This window comes from Carassius carassius, chromosome 47 (genome assembly GCF_963082965.1).
Source record: "Carassius carassius chromosome 47, fCarCar2.1, whole genome shotgun sequence".
Classification (NCBI taxonomy): Eukaryota; Metazoa; Chordata; class Actinopteri; order Cypriniformes; family Cyprinidae; genus Carassius; species Carassius carassius.
In genome coordinates this window covers 24,888,366-24,906,634 of record NC_081801.1, presented here as the reverse complement: position 1 = coordinate 24,906,634, position 18,269 = coordinate 24,888,366, and the positions used below count along the sequence as shown (strand labels likewise).

At 37.8% G+C, this 18,269-nt stretch overlaps 1 protein-coding gene across 8 annotated transcripts in view; it reads right to left on the bottom strand.

Annotated features, from left to right (window-relative positions):
• The window catches only part of rapgef6 (Rap guanine nucleotide exchange factor (GEF) 6), a 71,007-nt gene that overhangs the window by 26,943 nt on the left and 25,795 nt on the right, over nucleotides 1–18,269 (bottom strand). For 7 of the 8 annotated variants that reach the window (XM_059542843.1, XM_059542848.1, XM_059542845.1 and 4 more), the window contains 3 exons: nucleotides 3,997–4,125; nucleotides 1,924–2,101; nucleotides 1,145–1,281 (listed from right to left, as the gene is read on the bottom strand). In XM_059542843.1, the coding sequence (XP_059398826.1) occupies nucleotides 1,145–1,281; nucleotides 1,924–2,101; nucleotides 3,997–4,125 (444 nt within the window). Of the gene's footprint in view, nucleotides 1–1,144; nucleotides 1,282–1,923; nucleotides 2,102–3,996; nucleotides 4,126–12,911; nucleotides 13,124–18,269 lie in introns of those variants that run through there. The other variant, XM_059542849.1, reaches the window with a different exon arrangement.

Here is an 18,269-nt window from a genome sequence, read left to right as displayed (position 1 = left end):
AAAAGTAAAACAGAAAGTCCTTTACAACAATCTGTCAAAATAAAAGCCTGGTTTAACTTGCAGAAATTATGACAGAAATATATTACTATTGTATACTAAAATGTAATTCGCAAGTAATAATAATGATAATAATTATGTTAATAATAATAATAAGGTATCCAATGCTTAATAATAAAAATAATAAAAATCCAATGCTTGTTGGAAATTAATTATGTTTTCATTTCATTACATTTTAAAAGATTGATTTAATTTTTATTAATTTAATTAGACCTCATTTCTTATGATAAATGTGTATTAAATCAAAAAACACAGAATCCAGAAAGAAAGGAAAACAGAATTTGGTGGAAAATAACAGATTTCATGGAGCCCTAAATTAAAATGTAGCACTGTGGCGTTTAATTGTGAACAAACTAACAAACGAGAAAAAACATTTCCTTCCCCATTAATGCTAAATGAGTGAATATCGATATTTTATGATATTGAAATATTATGATAACATTTTTGACCATATCGCCTAGCCTGGAAAGGTGAAGTGGCTCCATTAATGTGAAAATGTGTGTGTGAACACTTTGTGTGTTTGTCTCCTTCTCGTCCACACAGAAGTTTGTTTGTCCTGTTGACCTTCACTGTAGCCCACACACGAATAAGACGGCTAAATGCGTTTCCGCTCTCAGCTCTTTTAAACTCATTTATGACGTGCTTCAAAGTGTCTTCCTGTGGTCTGACATCTAACATAATTACTCGGTTTCATGATAGACTGCTCAACCTCAAAAAACAGCACACACAATGCTCTTTAGAGGGCTAGATTGTCAACCATGTCACCAGCGACTGCTTTTATTGTTGTCTTCATGAATCGTTTGTCCATTCTTAAATGATTCTCTTCTTAGTCACAACTATGTGTATGTAATGTGCTGTAAAATATCTCCAAATCAAGGAGTGTGAGATCATTACAGATCAATGTTTTGGAGCTTATTACAGTGTGAGGATGATCATACAGCAGTCTATTTGTTTTTAAGCCAAACCTTTGAGTTTGAACTAGGCTTAAATCAAATTCATAAGAGGGTGTGAATGGAATTGATTTATGGAATGGGTGTCAATACCTAGCCCTACTAGTAATAGTGAAGCTGACATAGCACGTCTCTACCTCCTGCTTGTCCTGAAGAATGACGGTGCCTTCCTGTTCAACCACCTCGAACATCATGACCCGACACAGCTCCCTCCTGACAGACATGGTCATGTTAGCAAACGCCGGCAGCTGATGCATGAACTCCAGGAGCTGCTCTGTAGAGAGAGATGTTGATGAGTGTGATGTCTGCCTTTCATTCAGACTAAAATAAAAACAAGAAGTGATTATTGTGCATCAAGTAAAGCATTGGACTGTTTGGCATTGAGAATTTTTACAATTACGTACAACACTCTTTGTCCTGATTTTCAAACACATTTTGATTCCAGTAAGCAAGAGCACTTAAACAAGGTTCCTGCAGGTTTTATAACAATAAATTACGACTTTTTAAAGACCCTTTTAAGACCAAGTAAAGAAGGAACAAATATTTCAGTTCATGATTCTGAAAATTCAGATTTGCATCACAGTAATAACTTATCTTTTAAAGTATATTTAAACAGAAAACTGTTTAGGCAGAAGAGACTTCTAAATTTCTCAGAAAACGACTTCACATCTTCATTTTGCATCTCAAGTAAATGTATCAAGATTTAAAGGAAGTTTAGATATTTGAATCCGAAAACAATCCAAAAATAAATTTTTAGCAATGCATGCAACATTTAATGCCACGACTTTATCAATTTGAGACTTTATGCTCTGATTGAAGACCTTTTTAGGCCTTATTGTGTGGAACGGGGAATATGAACTGAATATCAACTTAAGACCTGCAGAAACCCTGTTGCCTCAACAACCGAGCGCTTTACCGATGTCGTCATCGGTGCGATCCACCGCATCCTTCTCCAGACACTCTCGCACCAGATCTCTGCCCAGAAGAGCCTCAGAGGAGCGCTCGATATCTTCATCCTCCTCCTCTTCCTCAGAGTCCACGGGAGCTTCAGGGAGGCCGGACAGATCCACGTCTCCCAGCTCGCTCTCTGTGGCCTGTGGAGGAACACACAGCATTGATTGCGGCTGCTCAGTTTTAGGAAAGCAAATCACTAGGCCTGTGTCCCATTGGGACTCCTGCTTTCGCTGCTATTCAGCACTTCCTTTCTCATTAATGTCATTGTAATCTCTGCTAAACTGATAAAGAAGGGATTTTTGAGAAACCTGCATGGATCAAGCTCTAGATGCAAATATCAGGTGCTTTCCTGTCATGAGCCGCATATGCAGCGCTGCAGTTATTAACATCAGAGACATTCAGAGCAAACTGCATCTCATAGCACTGTCTGTCATGAGTTTACTGGCTTGTTGTGCATGTGTGTACCGAAGGTGAATGGTGTTTAACACCTAAAGAAGCTGTTCTGGAACTGATACCAGTCCTTTCATTTATTATGAATCATTAAATGGTTTACTTTGGTTTCTTTCATCCAAACCTATGAATAGTCAGCAGCATAACAATACAATGTGAATGCACATCACGTACATGAACCATGCGATATATATAAGGGTGGAGTCATTTTTTTTTCACATCTCAACACTCATATTTAATCATACAAATCATAAACCTCTTATTTACTGTGAGGATTCAGACAGATCTGATTTGTGTACACTAATGCAATCATGTGATATTCTTGTTTATTTCTGCAGTAATTAAATCATGGCCTGCATTATGACATTTAAAATGTATTTAAAACATATTTGCATGTAATCGGTGAATGTGCATAATGTGTCTGACATCATTCAGTATTTCCAGGTATATTTTTTGATTATATTTCTTAATCTCTTGTCATTGTGTACTTCATGATGAAAAGGCATGATGATCGTCAGGCTCTGATGTACTGCATGTTTTCTGATTTCTGAATGAACACTGTATCAATCAAACGTCAACTTAATTTAACCCTAAGACTGTATTTGTTTTTATATATGACCATCAGCACCCTTCACATACAGTACATCACACATCAGCATTGGCCAAAACACAAACCTTTATACAAGCTATTTATTCTTCATCAAGATTATGATTTTTAACTGATCAGATCGGTCACTAATCTATGATCATCGGTCAAAAAATATGTATGAAAGCAAAGACAGCTAGCAGAGCTTTATTAAGCTGCCTTCGAGACTGGAAGGACAGAAAAGGCACAGATTACTTTCTAGCGAAAGTCAGAGAGGAACCAGAACTCAATAGTGTGTCACTAACACTTTCATACTGACGCAAAGAGACATGTTCCTATAATAACACAGAACTGGCATTATACATTCAAACATTTATACATTTATATACAGAGAGATATAATATATATTTTAATATAAATATATTTAACATTTATGTTAGAAATACTGTATGTTGTACACAGCGAAGCTCAATTTTTGCCTTCAAACACCAAAATATATTTCAGTTTAAGAAAGTTTTCTTACTGTAGCCAACATTTAGGCTTTACTCATTATTTGTTTTTATTCAAATGTGTCTTTTTTATGTGCTACAGATAAGGTTTTACAAATCTGACATATGTTCAAGTTGATTTATTTGTTTCTACAATATTTAGTGAATGTATTTTCTTTGATTGAAACATTTGGAGCTTTTTAAATGTTTTAAAAAATATATTAAAAAAATTTTTTTTTCAAAAACTGGTCAGAAATATAATGGTAAAAAATATATTTACATAAATATATTTTTAATTATATTTTAGCAAATGTATTTTTTGTTTATTTTACATTTTATGTTTAAGAATATATTTGAAAATGTATGTTTTTTCCACTTTGTTTCCATGATTTAGATACTCTGAACTGTCAGTTCAAAACTGGTTCAATAATTCGTTGGAGTTATCGTTGAAAAATGTTCACAGAAAAAGCTTCAAACTCTGACTCAGATTCAGGTGATAAAGTGGCTGTACCTGGTAGATGTCTGATAGGCTGCTGCTCCCCGAGTCACTGGCGATGCTGCATCCTGATTGGCTGGGAGGCATGTGCATCTGCTGGTGGGAGTGGTCTGTCAGGTGCATCTTGCTGAGGTCACCAGGAAGCTGTGCAGACAAGACAGGAAGTGAGAAATGTTGAATTGAGGACATCATTTATAATGCAGCTCATGAGCGACCTGTCTGCCTCTGAATGTGAGTGAGAAAAACACACAGGACAACTTAATGACACGGACAGAAAACAACTCAACAGTTTAACAGTTAAAACAGTCCTTCAAGATGAAGGTATTGGGTCCTGAGAGCCAAAAACAGTGTGTCTGAGGATTGTTTTAATTCATAAATAAATCAAATCAAAATGTTTCATCAGTTGAGCCCAATTAGACATGAATATAATCAATGTTTTATCAGGATATGATTTTTTTACATTGAGATATCCATGTGACACGGAAAAGATACTGTAAGGGGTTAAGTCTGAAGTCATTTTTATTTTTAAAATAAGCATCAACTAAAAACAAACAGTGTACAAAAGAACCAAAAACAAGGTTAACTAGTAATTTCAACGTTTTATTGGTCTTTTCTTGCCATTTACAAATAATATATACCCAAAAAACTTATTGTCACAAACCTGGTTTATTTGAACTGTCAGAGTCATATGTATGACAAATAAAAATAATTTATGTAATTTAGTAATTTATGCATTTTCTGCATTCTTGTTTCTTGCAGTGTTTTAGTGAAAGTGTTTCACTGTCTTTCTGCTTCTGTTGTAAAAATAAGCACATCATCTGAAGCTCTTTCATTGCTTTCTGCCCGAGAAGTAACTCGCACAAAGCAGAACTGGTTTGAATCAAACGCGTACCTTAAACAAGCCTGAGCGCTAACATTAGGATGTGTTATGAATGCATAGATTTCTTATCTTTTCTTACATTTTCAATGTAAAATCATTGCAGAGTTGATCAAGAGTCAAACAGAGGATCTGTTGATGAGAGCGCTGGTGCGTCAGGCCTTTCATTCTGTGAATGAGCTGGACAGCTGTGTAAAGGGCATCTGTGATTCCTAACTGAGGCATAGGGGCAGACGAGAGGCGCTGCTAATTGCTGCAGTCGTACTGTGCTCACTCACACGAGGGTCTCTCCCCTGCGCTTCAACTAATGATGCCGGGAGATTAAATATGAATGCATGCTGCCTCCTGCCCCACATCAGCCAGACTCCAGGACTCACACTGGACCCATGCACTGATGCACACTCTCAGAGACACGCTAGCCTGGAGAGAAAAGCACCGTATTCACATAAACTGTGCGTTTGAGCCTCACTGTAATACTGAAAGATACTCATACCGCAGCTAATTAGGAAGTGATGTTTTTATGAGGAGGTTTTATGGGAGGTAACTCCTGGGGCGCTGAGAGATGCTGTCCTTGTGAAAGGTCCACTGAATTATTCATACGTGCCCCCACGCTCACGTCTAGACTAGACACATTCAGACTGACCATCACTTCATGATGGTTTAGTATTAGATCAAAAAATGCCCTCATGAAAGAAAAAATGCCGGTGGAAACAAAATACTGGCCTTAATAATACGTGAATAAAGTTCACATGTACTCGAAACGGTGTTTCCCATGAATTACCTAAAGTCAGGCAACCAGTCACAAAAATATTTGTACACTTCTTATAAAAACATAATGTCTCCATCGTTGTTTTGTGACATCGCACTGACAAAGCATCTGATTTGTGCTTAATGCGCTTAACAAATGAAAAAAGGCTGCACTGTAATGAAGTATATAGTCCTCACTGTGTTCATTTACACATGAGCAGCTCATGATCCAGTGTTTTCAGCATCTCTGAGAAGCTCAGTTTCCAGAGAATGCTCTGTGATTGTTATTATACAGTGTGGATTATTATTTTTAGGGGTTCAAGTGCAGAGCAAAAAGCATGTCAGATTTTAAAAAAACAAAAGCAATATGTTCTATTTTGGATTTTTTTTTTTTAAAAAAACATATTTTTGTAAACTAGACAAAACACACATTTTGATTTAACAGTGAATTCTTTATCTATTAGGGTTGTCAAATTATGACAATTTGTCATCTATATAAGTACATTTAGATTGATTACCCTAATTAATCACAAATTAATTTCACATCACTTTCGGACATTTTAACACATTACTGTGTTAACTAAGAAAAGCATTAAATAGACATTACAAAACGTAGCTTTAGAGATTAATATTTTGATTTAACCTTGCATAAATAATGATAATAAATAATAAATTAGTATTTTTTATTTTTTTAATGAACATTTTTACTAAATACATTACTAAATTTCCTATTACTAATAAGGAATAAAAAAATATATATATATTACTCTCAAAAGTGCCAGTAGGTGGTGGCAAATCATTGAGTCCTTCATTCCACCAATTACTTGGTGATACATTCAGAAACAAAGCTAGTGCTTTTATTTTAATTTGCAAATAAAACAGACAATATTGACAATACTATGTCTAAGATTTAGCACAACCTTAACTTCTTGTTCACTGAACTGTTGTATAAAATGATTATCTCTTTTGAAACCATGCAGATATTAAGGAAAAACAGCACTTTTGCTCATGTGATAATGCTAAACTATATCACATATGAAATAAATATAAGTCACAAACCCATAAAGGAGCATTTCCTGCCATCATATCTTGAATTTTAGAACATATAACCACATTCTTACAGACTTCATCATGCAGTGCAGTCAGTCATCCTGCATCATGTTCATCAGCAACTGCATCATTATGAGATGACACACAGATCTGGGCAGCTGCGTTAAATGTGTTTATCATTCTAACATTCTATCAGCTCACTTAATTAACTCACTAATAAAGTCCATTTTTTAGATGAAACGTTGTTTATTTGGTATTTCCAACAGCTCACACATGCTCCACAGCCCTGCTCTGATAATACACACATCACAGATTCAGTGCTGTGAACACGAACAGATCTCAAAACGGATCATAAAGCAGGACTCCGACACAAACTGTGCTGTTTGCTCTCCTGCAGGCCTGATGTCCAGCTGCATTAGTGTTGGATGTAATTCACCAGCAGCGAGCCCTCTCATAAATGACCCTGCAGTGCACAGCCATGATCAATGCAGTGCATGTTTAATGCTATTACAGCAGAGAAGAGCCCTGCAGCACATACATTAAACTCTGAGTGAACCAGACCTACACTGAGCTCCCCAAACCAACACAGACCCCTAAACACAGCATTACACGAGACATCAATCATGTGTGCTGAGGAGAATGCCCTGCTTCTTTTCAACATTTTCAATTCAAAACAGCAAAATTTGGGGAAAAAAGTCAAGCAGTTTGCATCGCTGGATATTATACTAGATATCAACATTTCTATTATAGAACAATATAAAATATTTCACTACTTCCAGTTAAAACTGACGCTTCGCATTGCAATTTGTGTTCTGCCTTTGTGAACCACAAACTCTGCCTACTTTGGATTGATTTGATTCTGGCATTGACGAGTGCTGTTACTCGCAGCACAGGCAGACCAACCTGAAAATGTAATGTTTAAACCAAATAAAGTACAGCATAATGGAGGGCAGCAGTGCAGTACAAGAGTTTCAGATATTGGAGGAACAATTTGTCCATTTCTATTAGGGCTGCACGATTAATCATATTTTAATCTCGATATTAAAGATATCCACCTTTCTCGATTAATAAAAAATAATTGTCATGATATTGGCCGGCTCGTTATTTATCCTGAAACGTGTTTTCAATTTGGCATTTACATTATCTTGCATTGCTAACAAGTCTTCACTAGCGTAGCGTTCATACTCGTGGTTGCCAGATGTGAAGAGCTTTAAGCCCCAAAACAGAGCTTTTCTCCTCTAAGGATACACTTTCTGCCCAGTGTTTTATTTAATTTGTGCAATCTGGCAACCCGGTGCACGTTTGCTGATGACGATATGATACGAGTTTAGCGATCTCTCCACAGTGATATTCTGCTCATATGAAAGTGTCACATAGACAATGTTTTTCACAAGCTATTTGGACTGACAAGGAATACATGTGCTTTTCCTAGCTGTGACAATACAATGGGGAAAAATGTACATAAATTGGAATTGTTTGAATTTATATTAAGAGTTTCTAAAGTTTTTACCAGTTTTCGTGTTGAAAATGACATGGCAATGTTAGTTTTCAGTGGGTATTAACAATCTTTGAGTAAATTCGCTGTGGAATCTGAGTGGCTTTTACCCATTTGCGAACAAATTGTCACTTAGAAAATGTAATGTGAATACAGATGCAAAACACTAACCAAAACCATGAGTTTTGTATTATCATAGTTGGTTAAATGAAGTCAGTGTATAGTCAGTGGAGGTTGGTTAAAGGACACATGAAATGTTATTTCCTTTCCCTGTTGAAAAAAATTAAATAAAACGCTAGACCCAGCCTAAGCTGGTTGACTGATTTTAGTTGGTCATCCAGCTCGGTCTTTGCTGGTCGAAGCTGGTCAGAAGGCTGGTTTAAAAGAGGTTTTGACCACTTCCTTAGCTGGACAGGCTGGGAAACCAACTGGAACAACCAGCTAAAACCAGCTTGACCAAGCTGGAAGACAAGCTTAAACCAGCTAATTTAGGATGGTTTTAGCAGGGGTTTTATCAAAAATCGAAATTATCGTGATTATCAGTTTAACCATTATCGTGCAGCCCTGATTTCTATGATGGTTACAGCCCTGGTTTGTTTGACAATGAGGGAATTAAGACAGCAAATTGCAATTTAAAATGTCTTGTATTGTATTAAGTAATGTTTATAATAATAACTCTCCTTATGAACAAGCACAGCAAACCTGAAACTTTTTTAATTAAATTGCATTTTAAATTGCAGCTTTCATTGGGAAGAACACAACTACATTGTGCAGCCCCAAACGTGCAGCCCTAAAAACAACAGGGTAAAAACAGCTTAAACATTTTAGCAACCGCATATAATTGCCCCAGCAAACACCTACAACAACTCATCACACCAGAACGTTTCGCATGGGCACAACAGACAGACAGATGGTATGTTTGTATTTAAGACAGTGCTATCCAGGGGCAAACAACGTGCCAACCTACACCATGTGAGTACTGTGAACAGACCAGCCACATGACACCCTGCCCTGTCCATACACTCCACGAACAAAGCCCAAGCTCTTCCTAAGAGACACTCGATGTCAGACCTCCAACCTGAACCTAGAATCAACTGCGTGACGTCACACACTCGTGACATGATTACGGCTGATCTGATCCCATCTGCCTTCACACAACAAGTATAGGAAGATCAAAAGCTAATGATTCGGGAATCACAGATGCATCCCGAACACACAGAGCTCAGGTCAGCATGGGTCCGCTGGGGAGGCTTTATAAAGCGAACACTGTCCTCAGAAAGATGAGAGAAAACCCAATTGTATACTGATGGAAACAGATGACTATAAGTGGCACTGAAGCACTGAAGGCTGATGTTTAACTGGATGATGAACTGCAGCATTATAATGAGCGAGGATAGGTACCGACCCTGTTGTTTTAGGCCTTTATGTACTTCCAACATGGCCCATAATCTAGAAAAAAACATGTTCTTGATGAGAACAGGCAAGTTTGTCTTGCTGCTGTCAATTAATTAAATAACAAACTTCTAGATCCAGTCACAACTACATAGTCCAAAGCCATCACTCTTTAAGTGTGGAGTGGTTTCACAGAGCAAGCTAAAGTTATCAGACGTATGCCAACCGTACCTTTCTTTCAAATAAAAGATATGCTCTTACCATCTGAATATTATCCAAACAGATGCTGAGAGCTTTTAGCTGCTCTATCCTGGGAGGTTTAGGGTGTCATGTGGACAGGAAGGTGAGGCGATCGGGATCAATACACTCAGCATTAGTCTCAACACGTTCTTTTCCATCGTTAAATTATGAGTCAAGGCAAATGCTGCACTTTGAGAGAGCAGCTTACCTCCAGCTCCTGTTACTCACCAGATCTGCTGACTGAAAGAAAATCTATGAGTGAAAGCGTGACCATCGGCAAAACACAACAACAACAAAGGTCAGAGCATCCGAAAATGTTACCATTGGATTAGGTAAATGTTAAGAACTGGTGCACGTAGAGAAGTGGATCAGATCTAGACCTGTAATCATGGACTCACATATCACGACCGACTCAGAGGCTAAACTAATGTGTGAACAACTAGAGGATGGTATTTCTGTTAAGTCATGTCTCAGTGATGTACCTTTACTCTGCAGTCGCTTAGTACGGACGATATCAGTTATTATAACTAGCTAAAACTAATGAAAAACATACTTTTTCTCTCTCTCTCTCTCTCTCTCTCTCTCTCTCAAGTTAGGTTAACTTTAAAATTAAGATGAAAACAGAAAACCAATTCAGAATAAAACTGATCAAATGTATACATTGATCGCAACACAAGTCGCTCTGGATTAAAGTGCCTGCGATATGTATACATGTAAATACATAAAAAATACAGGTTTGCATTATATCTAATGCATTCTTATCAAAACGTGCTGATATGACGTGGAGTTTCTGATCTGGGGCTGTAACAGGATATGTTTGAGTTTGAAATTACTTAGAACTGTTTTTATCTCAGTGTCTTGAAAATACTCATGACGCAAGACTCTTGAAAAACAACAAGACGTGACTGACTGCACATGTGTACAAGGTACTTCTGTGGAAGTGATGGTATTCAACACTTTCACCATTATTCAGATTAGTCAAGGTCTTTAAGGGGGTTTCACAGCAGTGGAACAGAAGAACCATTGACACCAATAAAGAAGCTTTGATTTAAAGAGTGTACTGTCAGTGTAGCCCGTGTTAGCCTCCCTGAGAAAGAGCAACTGACATCCGAGAACTAAGACACTGACACTCGTCCATGGACAGTATAGAGGAGAAAATAGCTTTAATAACACGGCCAGGCGGTTGGCTGCCAAGTTCAAAGATGGCCAGACCCCGGGACACTAATGGAGCCGGAGAGTGCAGCTGAGACACAAAGCTGAAGGCCAATTATCGGCTCCTGAATTATGAATGATGGAGATCTTCCAGCTCGGACAAATCACAGCAGGCCAAGAGCAGAGCTCGATCACTGAGACGTTATGAGGCTGCTAAACATCAACAGTAAATCACGAATGGAGAGGGAAAGAAACGTATGTTTGAGTGCAGCATTTAAACAGAAACAAATTGGGAAAAAAAGAAATAAATTACGCAAACTCTGATTATGATGAACTCAAATGATTTGGGACATGTACAGTAATCTGCATCGTAATTTGAGCCCTAGATAATAAACTGACCTTTGACCTACTTAAACAGATCACAGTTGACCCAAGCCTCATGTAATAGATGTTCCTGACAATATAAATCTCCAGAGACGTTCACTGTATTACAGTCCCACCAGCATTATTTCACCTTTTTGATTTTTTTTTTACTTTTGATAATTTTTGGTGGGATCTTAGTTTCAGACCAATTCTCACTATTAAATAGTTGCTTATTAGCATGCACATTACTAGCATATTGGCTGTTTATTAGTACTTATAATGCATGGTCCATATTTTAGATTCTTTAATTCGATCCAATAGCGAGTCTCTTGAGCTAAAGTAGTAGTTAATAGTTAGACAGTGAGAATTAGTCCCCAAACTAAAGTGTGACCATTTTTTTTATAATTAAGATAACAAATGAGATACCTAATGTGTCAGTAACTTTAAGTAGTATGGCATTTTTTCATGATTATCATGTAGCTAATTATGTAAGATTGCAACACAAAGGTATCATTTTGTTGATATTGTATTACGTTCCACAATGGTGGCATGAAAGCCAACTATAATTCCCTCATATTCTGCTAAACTCTGCATGAGAAGGCGGACCAATCAGGTCTGATAACACAAGGACAAGTGAATTATGAGAGTCTTCTTTTTAGACCTATTCTACCAAATGCATTACACACATATAACAGTCTCTGTGTTTACAGTATTAGTGAATGATTAACAGCATAGTGAAGCCTGTGAGCTTCATGATGAAGACAAACACCAGACAGACACACCTGTCACACTCCATTCACGTCCAGCTGTACTGAATCATCACTGAAGCGACTGCATATCAGACACGTGTTGGTAAAGTCTGGACTCGACTGCATGCAAGAGAAGGGAAACCCAGAGCTACTCCTGCTATTTATTCTCTCTCCGGCTCAGAGGAAGGAAACGTCCTCTATAAACCCATCAGAGCACAAACGCACCTGACTTGCATGTTGTTTTTCGAAACTATTCACTTTACCGTAATAACTCAGACTCTGACTACTGTGTGACACGCCCACTTTTCAGTATCCAATTAAATACTGTGTTTCTCTTGTTGTATGTGAGGTTTGAGAGACATTCTGGTAGCTCACAGTTCAGAGTCGTTGGCAGCTTGACTTCCTGATGTGTGAAATGCGGTGACTTTGCAATGCTTTGAGAATATTGTTTTGTTTGAGTGGCCCAATCAGACGAGTTTGGAGGCGGGACTATCTGTCTGACTGATCAATGGCAGATGGGGAGTGCTTGGGAAACACTCAGAAATGACACACTTACAGACTCAAACGTTCATGTACAGTAAAAACACCTGACTGATGATCAGAACGGGGGAAACTGTGCCATGAGCTCCATGCAGCCCATCTATACATCTGACTTCTGATATTCACTGCATGCAGGATATTCTGTGAAACAGGATGCGTTCGAGCCGTCATCGATTCATGAGAATCAAGAAAAAAGTCTTTCATGAAAGTATAAATTAATTTGTCAGCAGATGCATGAAGAAAGAAAAGAAAACTGCATGGCAATCCACAACAAAGTACAAACACACATGCAATCGACACACACCACAAAAATGACATCACTTACTTTGGAGGACCACGGCTGCAAGCAGTTGGCATAGCAACGGACGAGGAAAGCCATTTCTCAATAAGAGAGGGAAACTTTCCAGCGAATGGGAAAAGCAAGAGCAAGTTCCTCTGGGAATCCAAACGAATACACACTCGATCTGGCCGTGATGTCAAAGAACGAGCGAATCACGCAGTATCCATGCCATCAGGGATCGCCAGAAACGAGCCTCGCAGGATCTATTCAGCGCACACTTACAGAACCCCGTCCAGATCCATCAGCACTCCACAAACTTCCTCTTCACACGAGCACAACTCCAGGAGTCGGAAAACTCTACACGCTCTTCTGTCCGAGTCTGCACCAGACACCGAGCCCAATGCAGACGCTTTCTGGGGAGAACGGCAGAATCCGGCTCTGGGGCTCGTCCCGCTGCTTCATCCAGCTTCTGAGCGCACATCCCTGGCTGGAGACTCTCCCTCGAGACACATACATCGATCGGACGCTCTGCCTCTGAAGACGCAGCGTCTAGGAGTGAGAGGGACGGAGAGGAGCCCGGTGGAAAAGCATGACATCACCTGTGCTGGGAGGGGTGGGGTGGGGGGGTTGCATTAGAGCGATTGGCTGCATGGAGGAGAGGAGAGGAAACCCGAGCGCCTTTATTGATCAGAAAACAGCCAGCGTCTTCTCCTCTAAAAACTCCTCTGTGCACAAACACAGTTCATAAATGACAATGACAGACAGCATAAATCACAGCCGATTGTTGACAGAGGGTGAAATCCGCTCATTATGCTAATGTATTCCTTCTGCACGCGCACCGTGATCTGTTGCGCTCTTTTGTGCGCATGTGACAAAGGTGCATTTCTGCAGTGGCATGAAGAAAAGAGATCCTATAATCAGGCTGTGAACACAATGGAAAGATGCACAAAAAAACCCATTGCATTAAAAACACTGCATGCCATTTATGCTGCAGCTGCGTGAACACACTGAAGCTCATGCTTTTTCTCTGAAGATGTAATGGGAAACGTCTCTGAATCCCATGCCTGCTCCCTACAGAAGCTCAAGCATGACATCATCTCTTTCAGAGGCAGCCAATGGGAGCGCAGCAAATAGAGCTTCCCAAGGAGTGATCGAGTCGCTTCTCATCCCTCAGTTCGGTGCGCTTCAGATATTTCTCCAGATGAGGCATGAAGAACATGTTTATCTTTTTTTCTTTCTTTTTTTCTTTTTTTTTTATAAAAAAATGGTTTAATTAAAAATACAAATAATGTAGAAAAAAAAGAAACAAAAGATCAAAACAACATTATTTATGTGAAAACTATAGAGTCAACTATTAGTGAGCCATTTATGTGGTTTGATTACATAAAAAAAATTTATGTAAAATTTATGTGTCATGTGACAAAAAAGAGATTTTTATGTAATGTGTAGTAAAATCTGTGCGATTAACTTAAAAAAGAAAAATCAAAACATCTGGACCAGCCTGACACAGTAATACTGACTCAACCAATGAGGTGGGACTGAGGTGGGACTGAGGCGGGACTATCGTTTGTCTGACCAATGGGAACGAGGGAGGTGTCGGGGAAAAATACACACGGCACCATTCATATTTGAAATATTACTTAAAAAAAAACAGTAATATTAAAAATAATAACATGTCATTCTACTCTCTGCAATACTTGTTTATGAAGCCCTAATTAATAATGTATAACTGACAATTAAATTATTTATATGACCATTAACCAGACAAAAGTAATAACTGTCACAAGCTTAAAGGGACAGTTCACCCAAAAATGGGAATTCTGACAGTGAGCTGTTTGTTTACTAACATTCTTCAAAATATCTTCTTTTGTGTTCAACAGAAGAAAGAAACTCATGCAGGTTTGGAACAACTTGAAGATGAGTAAATGATGACAGAATTATCATTTTGGGGTGAACTGTCCCTTTAAGTCGACCCACTGCAAACCTGCTTTAGCTAAGTTTACATGAAAAGAGCTGCGGTGCAGCTGTAGAGAGTGTAAATAGATGACAGAAAGGATGTACTTCCTGTCTGAGCGAGTGTGTGAGAGGGTGAGTGTCAAGGCTGCTGGTTCAGAATTTACATTATATATTATATATATTAATATTTAATATATAAACAAAACATATTTTCTAAATATATTCATGCATGTATTTATATATACATAATAAATATACACAGTACGCACCAATATATTATGTGAACAACAACTTTTATTTGGGATGTGTTTACTAGTGATTTATCATTTGACAGCACTAATGAATAAATAAATTAAAGAAATATTTTTTCCAGAATTGGACACTGCTAGACTGGGAAACCAGCACATGACATGACTTCAGACTCCATTCACTGTAAAAAAGTTTCTCCTTTTGTGTTACTTTTTTTTTGCATGATCTACTTAGCGTCTAGTACTAGGGAGTTACTGTCTGTAGGGTTCACACTATTCTTCCAGCTCCACACACACTTCCTGTGGAGTGAGCTCAGATCTAAAGCAGAGTGAAAACCATCCATCATGAGAGATGTCTTCTGCTATAAGTGGATGAAAATATGAAGCGGCCCATGAGGCCGAGCTGGATGATGTCATCCTCTAAATATAGACCTCCAGCACAAACAGCAGCCGCAGAGATGCTCCCGCACACACGTCCACGTGAAGCTCCCCATCGCTCTCATGCAGCACACTCACTCGTGCGCTCGGTAAAACACGTGCATTTCTCCAAGATACAATACTGATTCTCAAGCACAGCCACAGAACACAAGACGTGCTCTGCTTGACAGTTTAAGGTCACTCTGACTTCATTACGCAGAAGGAAAGCTGCAGGCCGCCTCTGACTCAAGGATATTAAAACATGCTTGTTCTGTTTCCAGAGTGTTTGTGGAATCTAATCTGCACAGAGTCACATGAACATGAAGAGCATAATGTTTTTATATTTGGATATACTTTAAAATGTAATTTATTTCTGTGATGCACAGCTGTATTTTCAGCATCATTCCAGAGTCCAGAGTCTTCTTCAGAGTCACATGATCTTCAGAAATCAGAATAATATACTGATTTATTATCAATGTTGGAAACATCTTTGTTGCCTAATATTTTTTTGGAACCTGTGATGCTTTTTTCAGGATTCTCTGATGAATAAACTTTAAAAGAACAACATTTATCCAAAACAGAAGTGAACAGACGTGTTTTTTTTTCAATATAAGTCTTTACTATCAATCTTTTCATCAATCTTTAACACATCCTTGCTATATAGAAGTATTAATTTCTTTTTTTTTTAAAAACTAAATAAAAATTACTGACCCCAAATCTTTGAACGATAGTGTAGATTTATATTTTAAATAAATACAATAATTTTTTTTCTGTCCTGAAAAAGTATCATAGTATAAAATTATATATATATAGCCTTGAAAAGCATAACAAATGTCTTGAAAAAAACAACATTAAAAATCCTAATCCCAAACCTGTCAGTGATTTCGTAATGCTCTGTAAATGATGCTTTTATATGGAGAATGTTATTAAAACACGTACAATAGCGAGTGGGTGTTGATATTGTTTCCTATACCGTGACGTTAGCCAATCATGAGAGTGTTGCAGTGTTTTTCTTCACAGTAGCAGGTTGGCATCGCAACTAATTTATTTTTATGGCAACAGTGGGGAGGAGACATTCATAGTGGCTGCATTCAAAAATAGTAGCTATCTATTCTGCTGTTTGGCTATTTTCTGTTATTTCCGTTATTGCATCACATCTGTAAAAGCGCCTCTCAAGACCCTGGAGTTCTGCACTGCGCTTTTTTAAAACCATTCCTGAGTGCTGCGTCTGGTGTTTTTAGACACAAAGATGTGCTCTGTGTAAACAGCCCTTTAGAGAGGCAGGAAAGTCATGATGACCACACAACGCTGGTGGTCAAGGATGCTGGACAGAGGGTCACATGCACAAGGTCCCAGAATCCCTAGCGACGATGAGCACAAGTATTAGTCAAACGAATGATGCAGCTGTGACACAGTTCAGCAGCCGCTGTAAAGCTTAAGCCATTTTAACACCAAACCCCACATCAGACTGTATACACTGACACAGACTCACTTCTGACATAGTCTGGATATTACTGCACACATTTCTGAGCCAATCCCCAGTGGTTTAAATTCAGATACATACCCCATATCTGGACATCTGACCTATGTCTGAACACACACACTGCATTTAAAAGTTAGCCTCTAATGCTCATTAAGGCTGCATTTAATTGATCAAAAATACAGTAAAACTGTTATATTGTGAAATATTATTACAATTCAAAATTACAATTTTCTATTTTAATATACTGTAAAATGTCATTTATTTCTGTGATCAAAGTTGTATTTTCATCCAGTCTTCAGTGTCACATGATCCTTCAGAAATCATTCTAATATACTGATTTAATATCAATGTTGGAAACAGCTGTTGTTGTTTTTTTCAGTATTCTTTGATGAATAAAAAGCTTAAAAGAACAACTTTTATTCCAGGTCTTTAGTATCTTTTTTTTATTTTTATCAATGGAACACATACATGCTGCATAAAAGTATTAATTTCTTCAAAATAAATAAAGGAAAAAATGTACTGACTCCAAACTTTTGAATGGTAGTGTAGATTTTAACAGAACATTTCTATTTGGAATAAAGTAATACAGTTAGCAGACAGGTTTCCCAGCATGCCACTGGTGTTGACCCTTTACAGGAAGTCTTGCTCTGTCTCTGCAGACTTTGAGCTTGTAACTTCAGGAAACACCTTGAGCTCTTCACGAGAAACAGAGTACGAGACGGTAGAGAAACGCGGCAGCAGCATGTCAACATGAGCTTCAGATTGCAGAAGTCTGGTGAATCTCCGAGGCATGACTGTCAGTCGATTGGCCAGACGTCTTGCAGACTGACAGGAAACACAACACCACAAACCTGCATTCTGCTCTTGTTTTCTTTCCCATGTTTCTTTCACACTTCACATAACGACTGAGCCTTTAATTACACACACAATCCGCTCTTTTAATTTACTCAAAACATGCAGCTCATACATTCAATGGATTGAATATAACTCTTCTGTGATGAATGTAATTTTAAAACATTATTTTGATAATGTTAGTTATCATAAAGAGGACATCAGCAGACTCTCATGAACATGTGTCGAGGTCAGCAAGTCTTCTGGTGCAGCTCTCCAAAAACCCACTGACATTTATGAATGAAGAATTTATGATAATTGTCAAATATATATATTTAAAATCTTTTAAATAATAACGATTAAGATGTGCACAAACATGCATTCAATGTGATTTTTTTTTACTACATTATATAGTTAGAGTCATTACATTTAAAAAAAAATAATATATTTTTTTAATGAACTTAAGAA